This window comes from Chiloscyllium plagiosum, unplaced genomic scaffold (genome assembly GCF_037043375.1).
Source record: "Chiloscyllium plagiosum isolate Xiang-an unplaced genomic scaffold, Cpla_swu_hap1 HiC_scaffold_13, whole genome shotgun sequence".
NCBI lineage: Eukaryota > Metazoa > Chordata > Chondrichthyes > Orectolobiformes > Hemiscylliidae > Chiloscyllium > Chiloscyllium plagiosum.
In genome coordinates this window covers 117,964,449-117,988,411 of record NW_028270151.1, presented here as the reverse complement: position 1 = coordinate 117,988,411, position 23,963 = coordinate 117,964,449, and the positions used below count along the sequence as shown (strand labels likewise).

The 23,963-nt window shown below is 46.2% G+C and overlaps 1 protein-coding gene across 1 annotated transcript in view; it reads right to left on the bottom strand.

The window, feature by feature from the left end:
• LOC148148441 (putative G protein-coupled receptor 139) overlaps window positions 1-20,945 on the bottom strand; it is a 55,989-nt gene extending 35,044 nt beyond the window's left edge. The window contains exon 1 of the mRNA XM_087993204.1: window positions 20,723-20,945. Coding sequence (XP_087849330.1) covers window positions 20,723-20,945 — 223 coding nt within the window. The remainder of the gene's footprint in view (window positions 1-20,722) is intronic.
• Window positions 20,946-23,963: the final 3,018 nt, after the last annotated feature.

Sequence of the window (23,963 nt, the reverse complement as noted above, 5' to 3'; positions counted from 1 at the left end):
TTCCCGTCAGCTTGTGACAACATTTACAGAGATTTCCCATACACTGCACAGAAACATCAGGAAAGGAGTAGGTCATTCAATCAAGTGAGCCTCCCACGAACTCATAATGGCCGAGGATATCCTCAATGCATTTCTCCTAAAGCAGACTGAGATATATTGCGATTGATTCCGTCAACCAAATGTTTGGGATGTTTGCGAATAGCTGGAACCAAAGGACATATTCCTGAGATACTCCACAAGCCTTCGTCTCCAATAAAATTATCCTTTTATTCCAGTTTTCCGGTCCAAGGGCTCCTTTACTGGAGCTTGTACACTCTGACATGCTTCCTTTCTCTTTTTTACTCCCCCACTTTTCGCTCTGTAACTTACTGGCCTCAAGCTGGACCCAGGGTTTGGACCTCAAGCTGAGCCCATTGCGGAGAAGAGTGAGTCCTTACTTATTTTCCGGAGCAAGCACAGCACCTGGAATTGGCAGCTGCTACATCAGCAGGGTCAACGTGGGTGAGATAGGGCCCAGCAGCAAAAGGTGATGTCTGAGGATTGGAGACTTGTTGTTGGTTGGGTCCTGCACTGGTGGTGATGAAGCGGATAGTGGAAGGCCATGATGGTAACATCAATGAGGTGGGTCCAGCAGTAAGAGACATGTCTCTGACATTTGAGTGTTCTGGCACAGGGGGCAATGAGCCGGTGATGGAGGAGTATCTGCCCAGTGGCAAAGATGGTGCCTGAGGATCAGCATTTGCAATGTTGCTGGGGTCTGATGTAGATGGTGATGTAGCTGTCATGGAGGGATTGGGTTGCAGGGGTGGTCCATGGTGAGGACCTGGCTCACAACCCATCAACTCTTTTCAAAATGTATCCTATGTTTATTCCATTTTCTTCAATTATTGAAAATGGCACCACTTTGTGGCAGCACGTGAAAGCTTTTCACTGTATTTTATTGTATTGATCCTGTAAAATACACTTGGTCATAAAATCAAAATCAAAAGCTTTTTCTCACTTTTTACTGCCAGCTGTCCCATTCTGAAATCATGTCCAAATATTTGCCACAATCCCATAAGATTTGATTTTGCACATTGGCCTTGGGACTTCAGCAAAACTCTTTCTGAAAATCTCCCTTGTAATCGTATCCTTCTGAATCATCTCTCCCTCAGCATTTTCTGCTCCAAAGTAAACAACCCGAGCTTACCCAGCCTCTCTCCGTAGCTGATATGCTCCATCCCAGGGAAATCCTGGTGAATGTCCTCTGCACCCCTCCAGTGCAATCACACCCTTCCTGTAATAAGGTTCCCAGAACGACACGCATTATTCCAGCTTGGCCTAATCATAGACTTGTATAGCTCTGACAATGTATATGTTGGTGAATGCAGGCTGTGCCTACGGTTCCCTCTGCCTTCTTAACTAACCTATTAACCTCAGTCAAAAAGTGTGTTGCTGGAAAAGCACATCAGAGCAGCCACATCCGAGAAGCAGGAAAGTCGATGTTTCAAGAATAAGCTCTTCAGCAGGAATGTGGCCATCATTCCTGATGAAAAGTTTATGTTCGAAACGTCGACTCTCCTGCTCCTTGGATGCTGCCTGACTGACTGTGTTTTTACAGAACTACACTTCGTGATTCTCTCAAACACCTGCAGTCCTCACTTTTTCCCTAACTCGTTAACCTGTGCAGTCACATTCAGTGATCTGTGGAGAAACACCCTCTGAGCCTCCTAATGTGCTGCCATTCATTGCATACCCCTATTTTTGGTTCTTTCTTCCAAAGTACATCACCTTATATTTATCAGGGTTACTTTCCATCTAACCATCTGACCATTCCATCTATATCTTCCTGTCACATAAGGCCTTCCTCCTCACTGCCAACCACCCGGCAAATCTTTGTGTCAAACACAAACTTAATTATCACACTCCCCCACCCCCTATACATTCACATCTAGATCATTTATGAATGTCACACATAATAAGGGACAGAGTACTGATCCCTGTGGTACACCAGCAGACACTAGTCTCCAGTCACACAAACAGCCTTCCACCACCACCCTCTGTCTCTTGCCACTAAGACAATGTTTGATGTAACTCACTAACTTACCCTTGATATCATGACTTTTTAAAATCAGTTTCCCACATGGGGCTTTGTCAATTGTCTTGTTAAAAAAAACATAAACAACATCTTCAAAGGATACAATAAATTTCATTTGGAATGGCTTCCCCTGATGATGTCATGCAGACTATCCCTGATCAAACCTTGCCTCTCTAAATGAAGATCAATTTTCTCCTGTCCTATTTTCTCCAATACTTGGCCGAATACTGACCTACTACTGACTGGCCTACAATCCCCCGGACTATTTCCACCACTCTTCCCAGAAAGTGGGACCGCATTATTTGTCCTCCAGTCATCTGGCATCTCCAACTTCCCTGTGGCCAGATTCGACTTAAAGATTTGACTCAGGGCCTTTTGTCCTTTGTCTCCAATAGCAGCCCGTGATACAACTCAGCCAGACCTGGCAATCATTCCAATTTTATACCAGTCAAAACCTCCAATCCCTGTTCGCATCTTACATCAGAGCTGAAAATGTGTTGCTGGAAAAGTGCAGAAGGTCAGGCAGCATCCAGGGAACAGGAGAATCGACGTTTCGGGCATAAGCCCTTCTTCAGGAATGAGGAAAGTCTGTCCAGCAGGCTAAGATAAAAGGTAGGGAGGAGGGACTTGGGGGAGGGGCGTCGGAAATGCGATAGGTGGAAAGAGGTCAAGGTGAGGGTGATAGGCCGGAGTGGGGTGGGGGCGGAGAGGTCAGGAAGAAGATTGCAGATTAGGAAGGCGGTGCTGAGTTCGATGGATTTGACTGAGACAAGGTGGGGGGGAGGGGAAATGAGGAAACTGGTGAAATCCGAGTTCATCCCTTGTGGTTGGAGGGTTCCCAGGCGGAAGATGAGGCGCTCTTCCTCCAACCGTCCAACGTTCCGACCAACAAAACTTGGACCGAGCACAGAAGCGCATCTTACATCAGTTTGTTCAAGAGCTTCCCAATCCATCTTCTTGTATTTTGTCCCTGCATCCTCCTTCTCCCAAGTAAAAAGATATGGAGCTCTCATGTAACAATCGATCAATGTTCTCCAGCTTCACACACAGAGTGCTCCCTTGGTCTCGAATGGGCCCTAATTGTTTCCTGGTTATTATGTTCTGATTAATGTACGTGGAGAACATCTTGGGATTAGAACATAGAACATAGAACATAGAACATAGAACATAGAACAATACAGCACAGAACAGGCCCTTCGGCCCACGATGTTGTGCCGAACCTCTAACCTAGATTAAGTACCCATCCATGTACCTATCCAAATGCCGCTTAAAGGTCGCCAATGATTCCGACTCTACCACTCCCACGGGCAGCGCATTCCATGCCCTCACCACTCTCTGGGTAAAGAACCCACCCCTGCCATCTCCCCTATACCTTCCACCCTTCACCTTAAATTTATGTCCCCTTGTAACACTCTGTTGTACCCGGGGAAAAAGTTTCTGACTGTCTACTCTATCAATTCCTCTGATCATCTTATAAACCTCTATCAAGTCACCCCTCATCCTTCGCCGTTCCAACGAGAAAAGGCCGAGAACTCTCAACCTATCCTCGTACGACTTCCTCTCCATTCCAGGCACATCCTGGTAAATCTTCTCTGCACCCTCTCCAAAGCTTCCATATCTTTCCTAAAGTGAGGCGACCAGAACTGCACACAGTACTCCAACTGTGGCCTAACCAAAGTCCTGTACAGCTGCAACATCACTTCACGACTCTTGAATTCAATCCCTCTGCTAATGAAAGATAATACTCCATAGGCCTTCTTACAAACTCTATCCACCTGAGTGGCAACCTTCAAAGATCTATGTACATAGACCCCAAGATCCCTCTGTTCCTCCACCTGACTAAGAACCCTACCATTAACCCTGTATTCCGCATTCTTATTTGTTCTTCCAAAATGAACAACCTCACACTTGGCAGGGTTGAACTCCATCTGCCACTCCTCAGCCCAGCTCTGCATCATATCTAAGTCCCTCTGCAGCCGACAACAGCCCTCCTCACTGTCCACAACTCCACCTAACTTCGTATCATCTGCAAATTTACTGACCCACCCTTCGACTCCCTCATCTAAGTCATTAATAAAAATTACAAACAGCAGAGGACCCAGAACTGATCCCTGCGGAACTCCACTTGTTACTGGGCTCCAGGCTGAATATTTACCATCTACCACCACTCTCTGCCTTCGACCGGTTAGCCAGTTTTCTATCCAATTGGCCAAATGTCCCTCTATCCCATGCCTCCTGACTTTCCGCATAAGCCTACCATGGGGAACCTTATCAAATGCCTTACTAAAATCCATGTACACTACATCCACTGCTCTACCCTCATCCACATGCTTGGTCACCTCCTCGAAGAATTCAATAAGACTTGTAAGGCAAGACCTACCCTTCACAAATCCGTGCTGGCTGTCCCTAATCAAGCAGTGTATTTCCAGATACTCATAAATCCTATCCCTCAGTACCCTTTCCATTACTTTGCCTACCACAGAAGTAAGACGAACAGGCCTGTAATTCCCGGGGTTATCCCTATTCCCTTTTTTGAACAGGGGCACAACATTCGCTACTCTCCAGTCCCCTGGTACCACCCCCGTTGCCAGTGAAGACGAGAAGATCATTGCCAACGGTACTGCACTTTCCTCTCTTGCTTCCCACATAATCCTAGGATATATCCCGTCAGGCCCGGGGGACTTGTCTATCCTCAAGTTGTTCAAAATGTCCAACACATCTTCCTTCCTAACAGGTATCTCTTCTAGCTTACCAGTCCATTTCACACTCTCCTCTTCTACAATACGGTCCCTCTCGTTCGTAAATACTGAAGAGAAGTACTTGTTCAAGACCTCTCCTATCTCTTCCGACTCAATACACAGTCTCCCACTACTGTCCTTGATCGGACCTACCCTCGTTCTCGTCATTCTCAGGTTTCTCACATACGCATAAAATGCCTTGGGGTTATCCTTGATCCTATCCGCCAACGATTTTTCATGCCCTCTCTTAGCTCTCCTAATCCCTTTCTTCATGTCCCTTCTGGCTATCCTGTATCCCTCCACTGCTCTGTCTGAATCCTGTTTCCTCAACCTTATGTAAGCCTCCTTCTTCCTCTTTACCAGACATTCAACCTCTCTCGTCAACCAAGGCTCCCTCATACGACCATTTCTTTCCTGCCTGATAGGTACATACATATCATGGACACGTCGTATCTGCTCTTTGAAAAAGTTCCACCTTTCCACCACATCCTTCCCTGATAGCCTATGCTCCCAACGTATGCTCCTCAAATCCTGCCTTACAGCATCGTAATTTCCCTTCCCCCAATTATAAAATCTACCTTGTTGTGCGCACCTATCTCTCTCCATAACCAAGGTGAAAGTCACAGAATTGTGGTCACCATCACCAAAATGTTCTCCCAGTAACAAGCCCACCACTTGTCCCGGTTCATTACCGAGTACCAAATCCAATATGGCCTCCCCTCTGGTTGGACAATCTACATACTGCGTTAGAAAAGCTTCCTGGACACACTGCACAAACACCGCCCCATCCAATCTACTTGATCTAAAGAGCTTCCAATCAATATTTGGGAATTTGAAGTCGCCCATGACTACGACCCTGTGGCTTCTGCACCTTTCCAAAATCTGTTTCCCAATCTGTTTCTCCACATCTCTGCTGCTATTGGGGGGCCTATAGTAAACACCCAACAAGGTGACTGCACCTTTCCTATTTCTGACTTCAGCCCATACTACCTCCAGAGGCAGATCCCCCTCAAACTTCCTTTCTGCAGCCGTTATACCATTTCTAATTAGCAATGCCACCCCCCCTCCTTTTTTCCCACCCTCCCTAATCTTACTGAAACACCTGTAACCAGGAACCTCCAACAGCCATTCCTGTCCCTCATCTATCCACGTTTCCGTGATGGCCACAACATCGTAGTCCCAGGTACCGATCCACGCCTTAAGTTCACCCACCTTATTTCTGATACTCCTTGCGTTGAAGTATACGCACTTGAGCCCATCTCTGTGTCCGCAAGTAGTCCCTGTCAGTGCTACCTTCTCCACAGCCTCCCTACAGTCTTGGGCATCCTGACACACAGCTAGCTTACTTGCTGGACTACAAGTCCGGATCCCATCCCCCTGCCAAATTAGTTTAAACCCCCCCGAAGAGTGCTAGCAAACCTACCCCCCCAGGATATTGGTGCCCTTCTGGTTCAGGTGCAACCCGTCCTAACCTTGCCTGGCAGCACTGCTCCATGCCTCTGTGTCAGTCCGTCTCTCTGTGTGAACTTTCTAAGCTTCACTGCGATGACCTTTCATTTTGTCAATCACTGGAGAACACAAACTGAGTTTCTCCATCAGTTAATATTGCCTGTAATAAAATAGACATGAAAGTAATTGTTTAGTTTCTCTGTAATTTCCTAGTTCTCTGCATGAATTTATCTTGTGTGGATATTCACCATTCAACACATCTCTTTACCTTCACTTTCCCATCAAGTATCGATAGAAGCGTTTGGTCATCCTTATGTTTCTTGTTAGTTTGTATTCTTGTTCTTTTTGGATTTCTTATCAGTTCATTGATCCTCCTTTGCTGAGTCCCAAATATTTCTGAATCCATTGCTGACCATAATATCTGGCATTTTTATGAGCTGCTTCCCTTGATCGAATGCAATCTTTAACTTCTTTTGTTAACTATTGTTAAGTCACCTTACCCTTTGGCTGTTTGCCCTGTGGTGGGCATGTATATATTGTACATGTTATAGTGTTTATTTAAACAACAACCATTGCCTGTCTGCCAGTAAATCTTTTTCATGTACTTCTACAATTCACTGAAGCGAATTTGACCCTCATGCATTCATCACTTTCATGACTCAGGTTTGTAACCACAATTTCAGAGAACTATTGTATTCAGACGTCATATAAAATTCAATTCCTTAGATTAATATTCCCAGCACCTCCTTTACAGCAGTGTTTTCAATTAGCTGTTCTGATCACATAACATCAATTCGAAAACTGCCTGACCTCTACCCCAGTGCTCAAAATATTGTTAAAGGAAACCATCTCAAACATGGTCATGAAATCCATTTTCCCAGCATTTGCATTCACATAGGTTAACACAGTTTAGATGTAGCTGGTCATTATCACTTTAGTACCTACAAGCCTACGTATTTATTTCCCTGTTTTATAACATACCCAACCTCTGTATTGCAGCTTTCACTTTGATATATAACTTGCATCAATGTCTGTTTCTCCTTGCTGTCTCTTACCAGGTTCTGTGGAATCTGAGCGATGTGGCCGCTGGGGAGATGAATGGTAGATTCATGTGAGACATTTTGTGAGGCTTTTGTGGACTTTGAAATAATCTCGTCACGTTATTCGTTATTCCCAAGTGTCATTGTGTTTTTTCACTAGGTTTCCCGTTATGCTGGTGGAGAAGAGGATGGGAATGGTCTCTCAGCAATGCTGTGTATTTCCCCCAGAGAGCTGAGACTGCTCTTAACTGGGTGGGAAGCTTACAGCAGGCTGGTAAAGTGTTGCTGCTGCTCTACAGTATCCCAGTGAGATCACATCTGGGGTCTGGTGTTATTATTTAGTTTCCTCACTGAAGAAACGATATTATTATATTGGAAGCAGCTTAGAGAAGGTTACCTCAACTGATTCCTTCAATGATGGTGTTAAGTTATAAGGAAAGGATGATCAGATTGATCCAATATCCATTGGAGTTTATGAGAATGAAAGATGAGCGTATTTTTACATAGAGCACTGGAAAGAGTCACCAACAGAAGACAATTACACAGCCAATGGAGGAATCCATTCCACTTCTCCAGCCTGATACACAGGAACAGCAGAATGATATTCCAGCCTTGGCCCCTGTTACACTAAGACAAAGTGAGGACTGCAGATGCTGGAGATCAGAGCTGAAAATGTGTTGCTGGAAAAGCGCAGCAGGTCAGGCAGCATCCAAGGAGCAGGAGAATCGACGTTTCGGGCATGAGCAATTCTTCAAGAATGAGGAAGGTGTGCCAAGCAGGCTAAGATAAAAAGTAGGGAGGAGGGACTTGGGGGAGGGGCGTTGCAAATGCGACAGGTGGAAGGAGGTTAAGGTGAGGGTGATAGGCTGGAGTGTGGGTGGGGGCGGAGAGGTCAGGAAGAAGACTGCAGGTTAGGAAGGTGGTGCTGAGTTCGAGGGTTGGGACTGAGACAAGGTGGAGGGAGGGGAAATGAGGAAACTGGAGAAATCCGAGTTCATCCCTTGTGGTTGGAGGGTTCCTCGGCGGAAGATGAGGCGCTCTTCCTCCAGCCATCGTGTTGCTATGGTCTGGCGATTGAGGAGTCCAAGGACCTGCATGTCCTTGTTGGAGTAGGAGGGGGAGTTGAAGTGTTGAGCCACGGGGTGGTTGGGTTGGTTGGTCCGGGTGTCCCAGAGGTGTTCTCTGAAATGTTCCGCAAGTAGGCGGCCTGTCTCCCCCAATATAGAGGAGGCTACATCGGGTGCAGCGAATGCAGTAAATGATGTGTGTGGAGTTGCAGGTGAATTTGTGGCGGATATGGAAGGATCCGTTGAGGCCTTGGAGAGGAGTAAGGGGGAAGATGTGGGCGCAAGTTTTGCATTTCTTGCGGTTGCAGGGGAGGGTGCCGGGAGTAGAGATTGGGTTGGTGGGGAGTGTGGACCTGACAAGAGAGTCACGGAGGGAGTGGTATTTTCGGAACGCTAATAGGGGAGGGGAGGGACCTGGTCGTGGGGTCCGTTTAGAGCCGGCGGAAATGACGACGGATGATATGATATATATGGAGGTTGGTGGGGTGGTAGGTGAGGACCAGTGGGGTTCTGTCCTGGTGGCGATTGGAGGGGCGGGGCTCAAGGGCGGAGGGCGGGAAGTAGAGGAGATGCGGTGGAGAGCATCGTCGATCACGTCTGGGGGGAAATTGCAGTATTTGAAGAAGGAGGCCATCTGGGTTGTTCCGTATTGGAACATGTCCTTCTGGGAGCAGATGCGGCAGAGACTAAGGAATTGGGAATATGGGATGGCGTTTTTACAGAGGGCAGGGTGGGAGGAGGTGTAGTCTAGGTAGCTGTGGGAGTCAGTCGGTTTATAGTAAATATCCATGTTGATTCGGTCGCCCGAGATAGAAATGGAGAGGCCTAGGAAGGGGAGGGAGGAGTCTGAGACGGTCCAGGTAAATTTGAGGTCGGGGTGGAAGGTGTTGGTAAAGTGGATGAACCGTTCAACCTCCTCGTGGGAGCACGAGGCAGCGCCGATACAGTCATCGATGTAGCGGAGGAATAGGTGAGGTATGGTGCCAGTGTAGCTGTGGATGATGGACGGTTCCACATATCCTACGAAGAGTCAAGCATAGCTGGGGCCCATGCGGGTGATCATGGCTACTCCTTTGGTTTGGAGGAAGTGGAAGGTTTGGAAAGAGACATTGTTCAGAGTGAGGACTAGTCCAGTCAGTCGAAGGAGGTTGTCAGTGGATGGGTACTGGTTGGTACGGCACGAAAGGAAGAAGCAGAGGGCTTTGAGTCCTTCATGATGGGGGATGGAGGTGTACAGTGACAGGATGTCCATGGTGAAGATAAGGCATTGGGGACCGGGGAAGCGAAAATCATGGCGAAGGTGGAGGGTGTGGGTGGTGTCCCAAACGTAGGTGGGGAGTTCTTGAACTAAGGGGGACAGGACCGTGTCGAGGTATGCAGAGATGAGTTCGGTGGGGCAGGAGCAGGCTGAGACAATGTGTCGGCCAGGGCAGTCAGATTTGTGGATTTTGGGCAGGAGGTAGAAACGGGCGGTGCGGGGTTGTGGAACTATTAGGTAGGAGGCAGTGGATGGGAAATCCCCTGAGGTGATGAGGTTGTGAATAGTCTGGGAGATGATAGTTTGGTGATGGGAGGTGGGGTCATGGTCAACGGGAGGAGTTATCCGTGAGATGGCATTTAGCCTCAGCGGTGTAAAGGTCGGTGAGCCAAACTACTACCGCTCATCCCTTGTCTGCCAGTTTGATAGTGAGGTTGGGGTTGGAACGGAGGGAGTAGAGGGCTGCACGTTCCGACGGTGAGAGGTTGGAGTGGGTGAGAGGGGTGGAGAGGTTGAGGCGGTTAATGTCGCAGTGGCAGTTGGCTATGAAGAGATTTAGGGCAGGTAAGAGGCCAGCACGGGGTGTCCAGGTGGATTGGGTCTGTTGGAGGTAGGAGAAGGGGTCGACAGAGGGGGCGGGCAGAATCCTGGTTGAAGAAGTAGGTGCAGAGGTGAAGGCGGCGGAAGAATTGTTTGATGTCTCGCCGCGTGTTGAACTCATTAATCCGAGAGCGTAGGGGAATGAAGGTGAGGCTACTGCCGAGGACTGATCTTTCATCCTCAGAGAGGGGTAGTTCTGGAGGGATGGTGAAAACACGGCAGGTCTGGGAGCGAGGACCTGGTGTGGGGCTGGAGCTGGGAGTGGGGGCGGAGTTAGGCGAGGGGGCGGGAACAGAGATCTGGGCGGTGGTGGGGTGAGTCGTGGGGGCGGGTTTAGGCGTGCGGACGGATATCGGCGTGGGGGCGGGGTTAGGTTGCGGACGGAGATCGGCGTGGGGGCGGGGTTAGGCGTAGTGACGGAGATCGGCGTGGGTGCGGAGACGCATGCCGCGTGGTCGTTGGGCATGTGCGTGATGTAACTGGGGGCGGAAGTGGCTGCGGCGACGGCAACCCCGGGGCGGAAGAGGCTGTGGCGACGGCAACCCCGGGGCCGAAGTGGCAGTGGCGACGGCAGAAACTGGGTTGTTCCCGATAGCCGTGGACCCCGTGGAGGCCGCGAATCAGTCGGCGATGGTCTACCTGACGATCGTGGATGCGGTTGTCTGGGCGGCGATCGCGGAGGCTGCAAAGTCAGTTGGAGCGGAAGTGACGTCATTTTTCGCGGCGGCGGTTGCTGCAGCGACCGCGTGGTGAATGGCGTCAGAGTGATTTCGCAGTACCCTTCCCCTGACACCCTTCTTCGAGGACTGAACTGGTCCTCACTCTGAACAACTTCTCTTTCCAATCCTCCCACTTCCTGCAAACCAAAGGAGTAGCAATGGGCACCCGCATGGGCCCCAGATATGCCTGCCCCTTCTTAGAATATGTGGAACAGTACATCTTCCACAGCTATATTGGCACCACCCCCCACCTTTTCCTCCACTACATCGATGACTGTATCGGCGCTGCCTCATGCTCCCACGAGGAGGTTGAACAGTTCATCCACTTTACCTACACCTTCCACCCGACTTCAAATTTACCTGGACCATCTCAGACTCCTCCCTCCCCTTCCTAGATCTCTCCACTTCTATCTCGGGCGACAGAATCAACATGGACATTTACTATAAACCGAACGACTTCCACAGCTACCTAGACTACACCTCCTCCCACCCTGCCTCCTGTAAAATCGCCATCCCATACTCCCAATTCCTTCGTCTCCACTGCATCTGCTCCCAGGAGGACCAGTTCCAATACCAGTCCCAGATAGCCTCCTTCTTCAAAGACTGCAATTTCCCCCGAAACGTGATCGACCATGCTCTCCACCGCATCTCCTCCACTTCCTGCTCCTCCGCCCTTGAGCCCCGCCCCTCCAATCGCCACCAAGACTGAACCCCACTGGTGCTCAACTACCAGCCCACCAACCTCCATATACATCATATCATCCGTCGTCATTTCTGCCACCTCCAAACGGACCCTACGACCAGGGATATATTTCCCTCCCCTCCCCTATCAGCGTTCCGAGAAGACCACTCCCTCCGAGACTCCCTTGTCAGGTCCACATTCCCCACCAACCCAACCTCTACTCCGGGCACCTTCCCCTGCATCTGCAAGAAATGCAAAACTTGCGCCCACACCTTCCCCCACACTTCCCTCCAAGGCCTCAAGGGATCCTTCCATATCCGCCACAAATTCACCTGCAACTCCACACACATCATTTCGTGCATTCGCTGCACCCGATGTAGCCTCCTCTATATTGGGGGAGACAGGCCGCCTACTTGTGGAACATTTCATAGAACACCTCTGGGACACCCGGACCAACCAACCCAACCACCCCGTGGCTCAACACTTCAACTCCCCCTCCTACTCCAACAAGGACATGCAGGTCCTTGGACTCCTCAATCGCCAGACCATAGCAACACGACGGCTGGAGGAAGAGCCCCTCATCTTCCGCCGAGGAACCCTCCAACCACAAGGGATGAACTCAGATTTCTCCAGTTTATTCATTTCACCTCCCCCCACCTTGTCTCAGTCCCAACCCTCGAACTCAGGACCACTTTCCTAATCTGCAGTCTTCTTCCTGATCTCTCTGCCCCCACCCCCACTCCGCCTATCATCCTCACCTTAACCTCCTTCCACCTGTCGCATTTCCAACGCCCCTCCCCCATGTCTCTCCTCCCTACCTTTTATCTTCGCCTGCTTGGCACACTCCCCTTATTCCTGAAGAAGGGCTCATGCCCGAAACGTCGATTCTCCTGCTCCCTGTTACACTAGAACAGGATGAGGCTATTCAGCCCCTGGAGCCTGATATACAGTTCCAGGAGGAGGCCTAACAGCTCCTCGATCCTATAACACTGGACCCAGAGTAGGCTGTGCAGCACCGGTATCCTGTTTCACAGCGAAAGGACCAGCCCATTCAGCCTCCTCATGTCTGTAACACAGGAATTGGAAGAGACTGGAAGAGGTCATTCAGCATGAGAATTAGAGAAGGTGGTAAAAGTATTTGAGACGTGTTATGGAAAGGAAGAGTTCATTCACACATGTATCTGTTATATGGGAACACGAGAAGACCAATCACTCCCTTGATCCCATTTCAGGGAAGCAGGAAGTGTTGTTCAGTATGAGCCTATTATGAAGGAATATGAAGAGACCCTTCAGCTCCTCAAAAAGTTACACAGCAACAGGATGATTTCACAAGCCCTCAAGCTCCTGACGCATCATCAGAAGGAGGAGAAGCAGGTCTTGAATATGTAAATGAGGATGTTCCGTCCATTGAGACTTTGATGTAGGAACACGATGTGAACACTCAGCGCATTGAGTGTGTAAACCAGGAACAGAATTATTCCATTCAAACACTCATGCCTCTTACACAGCGATTGGAGATCTTTTAAAGCTTTGTGTCTGTTCCACAGGAACACTGGAAAGGGAAAGTAGAGGTTACAGAAAGTGTAGGAATTAGGATAATCATTTTCAGTCATGAATAAAATTAGTGAGCAAATTGTTGGGAATTAAGGGAAATTGTGAGAATCAATTATTAATTAATTAACAACACGAGATTTGCAAAGTCAAAATGGAATAGATCAGAATCAGCATGGTTTCTTAAAGAATTTATTTATTAGAGTTCGTTAAATATGTGACTAGCAAAGTAGACAAAAGGGATCCTGGAGGCGAAAAGTATCTGATATTTGAGAAAGCATTTATTAAAGAGCTGCACAAAATATTAAGCTGCCAAATAAGAGAACGTGAGTTTGGGAGGAAGTTATTCGCTTGGATAGAGGGCTAGTGAGCCAACAAAATACAGAGAGATGGAATAGATGTTTCGTTTAACGGTTGGCACCTTTTGGGATTCTTTTGAGTTCAGACAACATGACCCGACAATTTCTCATCTATTGTATTATTTGGATGAGGGGAAAGAAAATTTGACAGCCACATTTTCAGCTGATACTAGAACAGGTGGCAAAGTCGGTTGATGCAATGAAGATGTAGAAAACTTACAAATGGACATGAACAGTTTAGTTGAATGGGCCAACATCTTGCAGATAAAAGTTAATGTAGATAAGTATGGGATTATCCATTTCGATCAGAGGAATCAAACTTGTTATGGAAATGGAAAGCAACTTCAGAGTGCTTACGTGCAGAGGGATCGGGGTGTTCTTGTACATATCACAGAAGGCCCACATGCAGGTACAGCAGGGAATGAGAAAGGCAAGTGAAATTTCAGCATTTAATTCTAATCGAATTGAATATAGAGGAAGGGAAGAATTGCTGCAACTCTGCAAGGTATTAGTGAGACTGTAACTGGCGTTCTGTGTACACTTCTAGCGCCCTGACTGCAGAGGGATTTAGTTACAATGAAGACAGTTCAGAACAAGTTCATTAGATTGATTCCAGAGATGAATTTGTCTTTTGAAGATCGTTTGAGTAATTCAGACCTATGCTCTCTGGAGTTTAGAAAAATGAGAGGAAACCTCATTGAGGTCCGGAGGATGTTAAAGGTGATTGTCAATGTCGGTGTGGAGTGGATATTTCCTCATGTTGGGCAAACTAGAACAAGAGATCATAGTTTTAGGATTAGGCAGAGCAGATTTAAAACGGGGTGAAGACAAATTACTTCTCTCAAACGGTTGTGAATCTGTGTAATTCACTGTCTCGGAGTGCAGTGAGTGCTGGGACATTGATTAAATGATGGAATAAGGGGAGCGGCCAGGAACGTGGGACTGAGGCCACGTTGACATCAGCCATGATTGTATTAAATGGCGGAGAAGGCTCGCGGGGCTGGATTGCAGACTGATGCTCCTCGTTCTTATTCAGTCCTTCGACAGTGCTACAAAGGAATGGGGGAGGACTGGTTATCAAACAGGAAGCAGGCACTCCGAATACATCAGTCTCAATCCGTTCGACAGAGCGTAGCCAGTGGAGTCACACTGTGACCAGCGCTGAGTCCTCAGCTCTTCACAATCTCTATCAATGATCAGGAGGAGTTGAACAGATATACTGCTACTAAGCTTGGTGATGACATTGAGTTGGCAAGACAGTAAGTTAGCAAGAGAATGTGGAGAGTCTGAAAATTGATATACACAGGTAAAGTCAATGAATAATAGTTTACAATGTGGAATATAACTTAATATACAACTTGCAATCTGTTTCAGGAAGTTTATAAGGCAGTATTATCCTGTAGTGGAGAGGGATTACAGGGCTGAGTGAAACAGCTTTTTCTGGAGGTTTCTCTCTGGCCCGTTCAGACATGGGAAGTGTTGATCCATCTGATGTTCACAGTGGCACCAATGCTGTCAGTGCAAATGGGATATTTTTATGCAGTTGGTGGGTGGTGCGGAGTGGTGAGGGGGAGGGTGTTTTGAGCCGTGTACGAAGGGGACGGCCTTTATCTGAGATTCCATCCTTTCTTTCCAAATGGACATCCGAGGACGATTGGAATGGCTGTTTCTGAATAAAGAGGCTGTGGTTGCTGCCAGGACAGTGGGTATTCACCAACACGATGAATGGGCACACTGCAACATTAATGAAGTGAGAGTTCCTTCAGTTCTTCTAACTCTCCCCATTGACATGGGACACTACAGAGCTATGTACACCATCGGGAATCCCATTATATTGGGAAAACAAGGATACACCCTGCTGAGGAGAAAACATTCACCTCATCCACCACATAGATCCTCCATCACGGAACGGTGACATTATGCTGAGATACTGGGAGATGATGGATATGTCATCCACTCCTGCCTGAAACGTTCCGGATCACAGAAGCTGAATGAAGCAGTGACACTAACAGCCACTGGCAGTACCGTCCTCCCCCTGGTGTGAAGCTTTAAGTCGTGTTGACGGAGGTGACACCGCTTTGTGACCAGCTCCTTGTTCAGTCAGGGTCCCCTCACACCCTGCTCCTGGGTTAAGTGTCCCCTGGGTAGCTGGTCTTGGAAAACTCGGAGTGGATACAGCAGATCCCTTTCCCTACACACGCCCACTCCGTAGTTTCAGAGCTTTCCCTCTCTGAAGCCTGTGCACCATTTGTTGTTCATGTTGCAGGCCCAGATGCTGTAATTACAGTCCCCATGCTCCATTCAGAGTTGAATCACAAAATCCTCGGGTATCCCTGAATGTCCGAGGCAGCTCACAGCACAACCTCCAGCAAATTATGCCCAGCACCATCACGAACTTTTCAATAACAGGAGACAGTCAGAAGCCCCTCAGTTGCACGTGTTATGTACCAGGCCAGACCACCACAAAATATTTTTATTTTTTTAAACGTAGATGTAAATTGGATGTTCCCGATGTGTTGTGATTGGTCAACCCGTTCAACATTACGCAAAATGCAATCCATTCAAACGCTCTAGTTAAACCACATTCAAAGAGATGAACAATTGGGGAAAGCTTCTTTACTGGAACACTTACGCAAACAATAGATACAGTACCTTCTACTAATTAACTGTTCTAATACAGGAACATCCCATAAACATGCCCCTTGACAAAAAGGTAAATTCAAACTCAGAATCTTATGTGCAGTTCTCCAATCCAGGAGGAAGCAAATTCAAGGGAGTTTTCAGAGAGAAGAGCAGCTCGGGATCATGTAGTGAAACCTGCAACCCTTGTGGGATGCCCAGCAGCTTCTGATTAGTGCAGCTAAAAACAAAACGAGAAGACCTGGTCTGAGAGAGCTGTCACTGCCCTTCCATTGTTCCCACCATTTTAATAAAACCTAAAGGCCTCCTGAGTTATTTACTTCTGCCATTTCAGACAGCAGTTCGGCATTTCTGTATTTAAGTCCTCTCTTCAAAAAAACCCACAAGAAAATAACCTTTTTAAAGTGACAGTATCGTCACACCTTCCACTTTCAAAAAAATGACCCTTCAATATTCACAGATAGCATCATTTAAACCCATTTTCTTACTGTTAATGTAGACTACAATATTTATATATTGTATTGACACTAACCATGCAAACATTCACAACTCCATTCTATTTCAGTCAGTTTACTCCTGCCACAGAACGCCTCTGTCTTTCTTCATCCAAGTCTTGACACCTTATCATCAAGCACGGTTTCTCGTCCAGTCACCTGTATAACTTCCAAATTGGATGGCATCAATAATAAGTGCTATATGAACAGACTGGAAGTTTCTCCTTAAATTTCTCCAAAAATGTTTAGGTGTTGTGATCAGTATAACGATTTGTCTCAGATAGGTTATTAACAAGTTAAATGCTGAAATGTTGTAACGTCAAGCTCAAGGCCTCCTTCCCAATTGTGGAATATTTCTGTTGATGGTTTCACCGGACACTCCAACCAAACATTACATAAAGGAGCAAATAGTATCTCACGAATAATCCTTCTCAATGTCAAGTCGCCTTATGTCTCAGCATAAATTAATTACATGCTTCTGTACCTCTCAATGCTGTAACCTCTTTACCTGATACTCCTGGCCTACACAAGTAAACTTTACTCTCACAGGTATATGTTTTAAGAAGATCTTGCATATTCTTCTCAATGCCTAACAGAAGCCAAACTTTCACTCATGGATCATCTTATCATCATCAGCCATTTCAGCTTCTAATCTCGCCATTGTAACTCTGCTCTTCCACACGAGTTCTCACGACTGCAGAAAGTGAATTTTTGAACTACTCCAAAGTAAGGTTCTGTCTAAGAGTGTCATAGGTTGTTCTCTTTTTAATAGCCTTAACCACCTTTCAAAATTACTTTGTTTGATTCTTTCAAACTCAATGTACGTTTAACTAGTGACGCTACTTTAGATTCCTAAAACGCTGCCTGTGGGCTTCTGGCACAAACTCATTTGCACTTCAGATCGCTTTCTTCACCCCCTCATACTGGTCAGATACATCCTCCGATCGGGATGCAAATACCTCACTCCTTATACCTACCAGCTTTGTTTGGATCAACTAAATTCATATGGTCACTGGTCAGTGCATTCGTTTAACCATTTTCTCAAATGAAATTAAAAAGGCTTTTACATCCCTCTCATCAAATGTAGACAATGACTGGATGTTTTTAAACAGATCCACATCAGACCTTTAGCTGCCATAGATTTGCTCCACCTCACTATCCTCCCGTGTCAGGTACCATCTACCTTCATCTCTGCCTTTTAAGTCGACTTTCCTCTCAAATTGTTAACTTTTGAAGTTGAAACTCTCTCCCTCTTTCTACTTTTCTTCTTTATTTTTCTATCTTCCTTAGTCCTCTACTTTTCTTTTAATTTTACTTTTAATCATATTTCAATCTGTTTCAATTCCTTTTTGTGTTCAAGCTGCCTCATCTACAATTGAATTCCAGCCATTTCCAAAAATTCTGATGGTGTTTCAACCAAAATGTAAATGCCAAGGCACAGCTGTAATTATATCTCCTTTTCTCACAGAGGGTTGGTGTGGACTTGTTGGGCCAAATGGCCTGTTTCCATACTGTAGGGATTCTAATTCTGAACCCAATTTGGTCTTGTCGATTTCGAACCAGACAAGAGTGCAAAGTTTGCTATGGACCAGACCAGACTGTCTTAAAATACTTTAAGATGGGAGCCTGGATACTAACCTTGTCTTATAGTAAAGGTAGATGCGAAATGAGTGTTACAGATGTGATGTGGCTGGTCAAACCACACAGCCTAAAGCAACACACAATTTATTTTAAAAACTCTAATAATAACATATACAAAAAGAAGATGAATATAGAATAACTTAACTACTGGAAATCGTTACAGAATAATAGATACAGTACCTTCTACTAATGAACTATTCCAAAATACTAACATCCCATAAACACATCCCTTGACAAAAAGAAACGTCCAAGGCCATTCAGTCTTGCATATCAGTTCAAAGGGACAAATACAGAAGTCAGAAGTTTAGTGGACAGGCGCAGATTCAAAGACGTGAGTCAAAGCTGCTGAAATCCCTATCCAACATGGAGCAGCACATAGGACACACCGGAAAGTGAACAACAGCCCAACACCCCACCCCACCCCCTTGTCCATGGAGCACCACATGGGATGCACCGGGAAGTGAACAGCAACCTGACACATACCAATTCATTGATTCTGCGCTTAACAATGCCAGCACTCGATACACTCGGGAACCAAAAACCAGGGAGAAAGTGAAGACTGCAGATGCTGGAGATCAAAGCTGAAAATGTGTTGCTGGAAAAGCGCAGCAGGTCAGGCAACATCCAAGGAGCAGGAAAATAGACGTTTCAGGCATGAGTTTCCTGAAGAAGGGCCCATGCCCGAAATGTCGATTCTCCTGCTCCTTGGATGCTACCTGGCTTGCTGCACTTTTCCACCAACACATTTTCAACCAAAAACCAAGGCCAGGGAAAGATACAGAGGGACAGAGAGATTCACATTAAATACAGAAACAGTTAATTAACTGAGAACATGTTGTGGAAATATGGAGAAAAAGACAGGGCAGTGGGACTAAATGGAGGATGAAACCTTTAGAGAACGAAATTATATGAATGAGAACATTGAATAACGGTATTTTCAGATCAGCTGAAAATGTGTTGCTGGAAAAGCACAGCAAGTCAGGCAGCATCCAAGGAACAGGAGAATCGACGTTTCGGGCATAAGCCCTTCTTCAGGAAAGCCCTCCTTTCAGATCAGCTGAAATGGTTTGTTTCATCAAGTTATGAATCGGTTTCACAGAACACTTCAAACAACATTAGCTGGGACAAGATGACAAACCAACATGGAGAGCTGAGCAGGCCATGCTAGTGCATTGCTCAGTAATCTGGATTATCTGTCTATCTTGAGGAGATTTGCAAACGTTTACTATCATATAGGATAGATACACGCATCAAATGCACACAGCAGGGAAAGATTTCTATCTCCATTGGACCAGTATAAGGGTGTTGGGGTGGGGGGCGGGGTTGGAGTTGGGAGGGCGTATATTTGGGGTGGTTGAATATGAAAATTATTGCTTGAGAGAAAATACACTTAAAGGAAACCAGGTTAAATATGAACAACTTGCAGGGATTTGGATAATCGACACAGAGAGATTGCGGGAAGTTTCATGGACAGATGAGTGAAAGTGTTTGAGAAAATAATGGCATTGCCACACACAATAGCGATATTGATTAGAGCGCACACATGAAGGACAGATGGACGCGATTTCGGTCTGAGTTCGAATCATGTTTGTTCCTGCAGGTTTCAACTCAAGAATGTCAGCAGCAAATGTTGTCATCATTAAACCTGTATTTCACAGCCCAAGGTTCAAACAGCAGTTGGGTTAAGCCTGTGAAGTACATTCTGGAGCAGTGAGTAGTTATAGTTAATAATGGTCAAGGAATGGTGTCAGAACTCAGCTCAAGGCCAAAAGGATCACCAAAGTTGTGGATTCTTCTGTTTCAACCACCACTTGCAAGTTCCCCTCCAAGCCACTTACCACTCTGACTTGGAAATATATCGCTGTGCCTTCACAGTTGTTGGGTGAGAATCCTGGAATGCCCTCCCTAATGGCATTGTGGGGCAACCCACAGCATGTGTACTGCAGCAATTTAAGTTCGAAGCTCACCATCACCTTCTCAAGAGCAAACAGAGATGGACTATCAATGCTGGCTAGCCAGCAACACCCAAGTCCCACAAATGAATGAAAATAAGAGATTGGCCAGGATGAGAGGGTTGTCAAGGAAGGAAATGGAGTTTATAAAGATATTAGAGGACAATGACCTCCACGCTCCCAATATTTAGATAACAAGAGTGAGAGACAATGGTTCACATCTGAACATGAGCTGGTCAAGGTAGAGACCCATGAGTCACACTGCCAGAAGCAAGGAGGGAGACAGCAATTGAACAAGTTCAATGGTGCCGTTAGTAGCGGTTTGCAGAGTGAATATCTGGATTCGGAGTCTCAACATGAACAATAATAGTGGCAAGAAGTGAAGACTATATGAAAGAACAGTAATGCAGTCATAACTGGGTTATAGAAAAACAAGTCTGGACGTTGAGACTTACCAGGGACACCAACGATAGACAGGAGAGGATAATAAAAATATTGAATAATACGAAGAGCATAATAGATCCGTGATGACAATGATAACCAATCATAATATGTTGAAAGAGACCAAACATAACCAGATAAACTCCTATCCATTGTTATGACATTCCAGTCCAATATTCTCAGATTCTGATACAGTGTTGGAACATTCCAGTCGAATGTTCTCGGATTCTGATCCATTGTTGGAACATTCCAGTCAAATATTCTCGGTTTCAGATCTCTCCTCCCACTCTCTCTGGAGCTGCTGCTCCCTTTCAGTGCTGTCGGTGATGCTCCCGCTCATACTATGGCATAACACATTTAATGGAACCCATTTATCATTGGAAGATACCTTCCACTGGGATAATTACAAAACATGGAGACTGACATTAATCACAGTCACTGAACAAACAGTTTCAGTTAACCCCTTCCTTCCATAACATTTCATATCGCACTAAAAGGGAACATTTACTCAGTCTGGATGGAATGGATGAGGGTTACTGACGGATGGACAATAAATCTTCCATTTTTTTTTACTTTTTCCGTGTAAGTGGAAATATTGCCAGAGCATTGCAGGGCTGTATGTGTCCCACCCTGTTTGTAAAGGGGACAGGGATAAAATAACAGGCCAACTGCAAAAGATGTCTGGTGGGGAAATTTCTGGATACACTAAATCAAGGGAGAAAGTGAGGATTGCAGATGCTGGAGATCAGAGTCGAGAATGTGGTGCTGGAAAATCACAGCAGGTCAGGCAGCATCAGAGGAGCATCGACATTTGTTGTGTAAGCTTTTCATCTGGAATGGGCTTGTCGCCCAAAGATGCTAAGAGATAAATGAGAAGGGAATGGAGTTGGGGGAAGGTAGCTGAGAATGTGGTAGGTAGATGAAGTTGGGGTTAGAGGTGATATGTCGGAGAGGAGGGCGGAGTAGATAGGTGGGAAGGAAGACGGTCAAAAGGGAGATGCTGAGTTGGAAGATTGGATATGGGATAAGATGGTGAAGCGGAAATGAGAAAACTGGTGAAATCCACATTGATCCCATGTGGTTGCAGGGTCCCAAGGCAGAAGCTGAGTGGTGGAGGAGCTCCAAGACCTGCATTTCCATGATGGAGTGGGAGGGGGAGTTCTAGTGTTCAGCCACGGGGTGGTGGGGTTGGTTGGTGCGGGTGTCCCAGAGATATTCTCTGATTTGTTCCACACATTGGCGTCCTGTCTCCCCAATGTAGAGAGACATCAGGAGCAATGGATACTGTAGGCGACGTGTGTAGAAGTGCATGTAAAACTCTGAATGGTGTGGAGGGATCAATTGTGGACTCGGACCGAGGTGAGGATGCAGGTCTCCCAATTCTTACGGTGGCAGGGGAAGATGCCAGGAATGGAGGGTGGGTTGGTGGGTGACGTGGACCCGACAAGGGAGCCGCGCAGGGAATGATTTTTATGGAATGTAGATCGGGGTGGGGAGGGAAATATATTCCTGGTGGTGGGGTCTGTTTGTAGGTAGCGCAAATGTGGGAGGATAATGCGTTGTATCTTGGTGGGATGGAAGGGCAGGAACAGGGTGTTCTTTCCCTATTGAGTTTGGAGGGGTAAAAGTTGAAGGCAGATATACGGGAAGAGGATGAGATGCTCTGGATGGCATCGTCCACCATGTGGGAGGGGAAATTGCTGTCTTTGAAGAATGAGGCCATGTGGGATATACACTGGGTTCAGAGTGTGGTGCTGGAAAAGCACAGCAGGGCTGCCAGCATCCGATGAGCAGGAAAATTCGACGTTTTGGGTAAAAGTCCTTCATCAGGAATCGGGTTTTAGCTGCAAATATCAGTTTTCCTGCTCCTCAGATGCTGCCTGACATGCTGTTGTTTTCCAGCACCACACTCCCGAATTTAATCTCCCACATCTGCAATATTCACTTTTGCCGACACGCTAGGTTCAGCCACTTCTATAATACTGCCTTTAATTCTGTTCTCACTGCTGTCGGAAATTATGTTGTTAAACTTGAAACCGTGCAGAAAAGATTTCCAAGTTTATTGACAGTTTTGGGGAGGGTGGTGGTGGCGAGTGATGTTGAGCTACGTGGAGAGTATGAATGGACTGGGGCTATGATACATGGAGCATTGGTTCTGGGGAGTGACCTTACTGAGGTTTATTGCGGTGAATCCCGATGCTCCAGGGTGAGCAATGCCAATGACCCGGAAATAGACAGAACAGTTATTCACATTGAAACTGGACAATTACTCGTCGACAACATGTTGGCGAAAGATGGAGGTAAACTGAAGAATGGGACTGGCCGGAGGAATCAGAATTTGGAGGGTCCAATCACATGAATGAGAACAAAAATAAAGGCTTTGCCATATCAACTGAAAGGATTAGTTATATCACATTCTCAATCCACCTCCGCGAACCAGACCAGACACCATAAACCCAGAGGAGATATCTGTTCGGCATGGAGCACTGCGCAGACCAGACTAGTGTACTGCTGAACACCACCCTGCAATCAGTCCAGAGCGGAACACAGTGCACACGACAGCAGTCAATTGTTCTATAAACCCAGATGAGATATGTGTTCAGCAGGGAGCACTGTGCAAAACGGACTGGTGTACTGTGCAAGTCTAGATACAAATTCCACATAGGTGTTTCATAATGTTGCTGAACAAGTTGGTAAAATAATTTTATAATTGTGGTGTGATGAAGAAGGATGAGGACTCAGTATTGAATTTCAGAATTTGGCCCCAGGTTTACTGAAAACACAGCCATTCGTGTTGATTGGAGTCACATTTGCGCATTCTATTCGTTTATAAAATCATGAAGACCATGGATAGGGTGAATAGTCAGGGTTTTTACCCCAGTGTAAGGAAGTCCACAACTAGTGGACATAGAATTAAGGTGAGATGGCCAATATTTAAATGGGTCCTAAGTGTACCATTTTCACACATGGTTTATGTATGCAGTGAGCTGCCAGACGAAGTGGTGGAGGATGGTACAATTACAACATTTAAAACGCATCTGGATGGGGTCATGAATTGGAATGGTTTAGAGGGATATGGTACAAATTCTGGAAAATGAAACTAAGTTGATTCATGACATCTGGTTGGCCAGAATGAGTTTGACTAAAGGGTCAGTTTCTGTGCTGTAAATTTCTATGGTTCATTGATCCTATTAAAAAAAATCTCTGTAATATTATTTAACCTTCTTCACTTTCCAATATATGAGTAAACTTGGT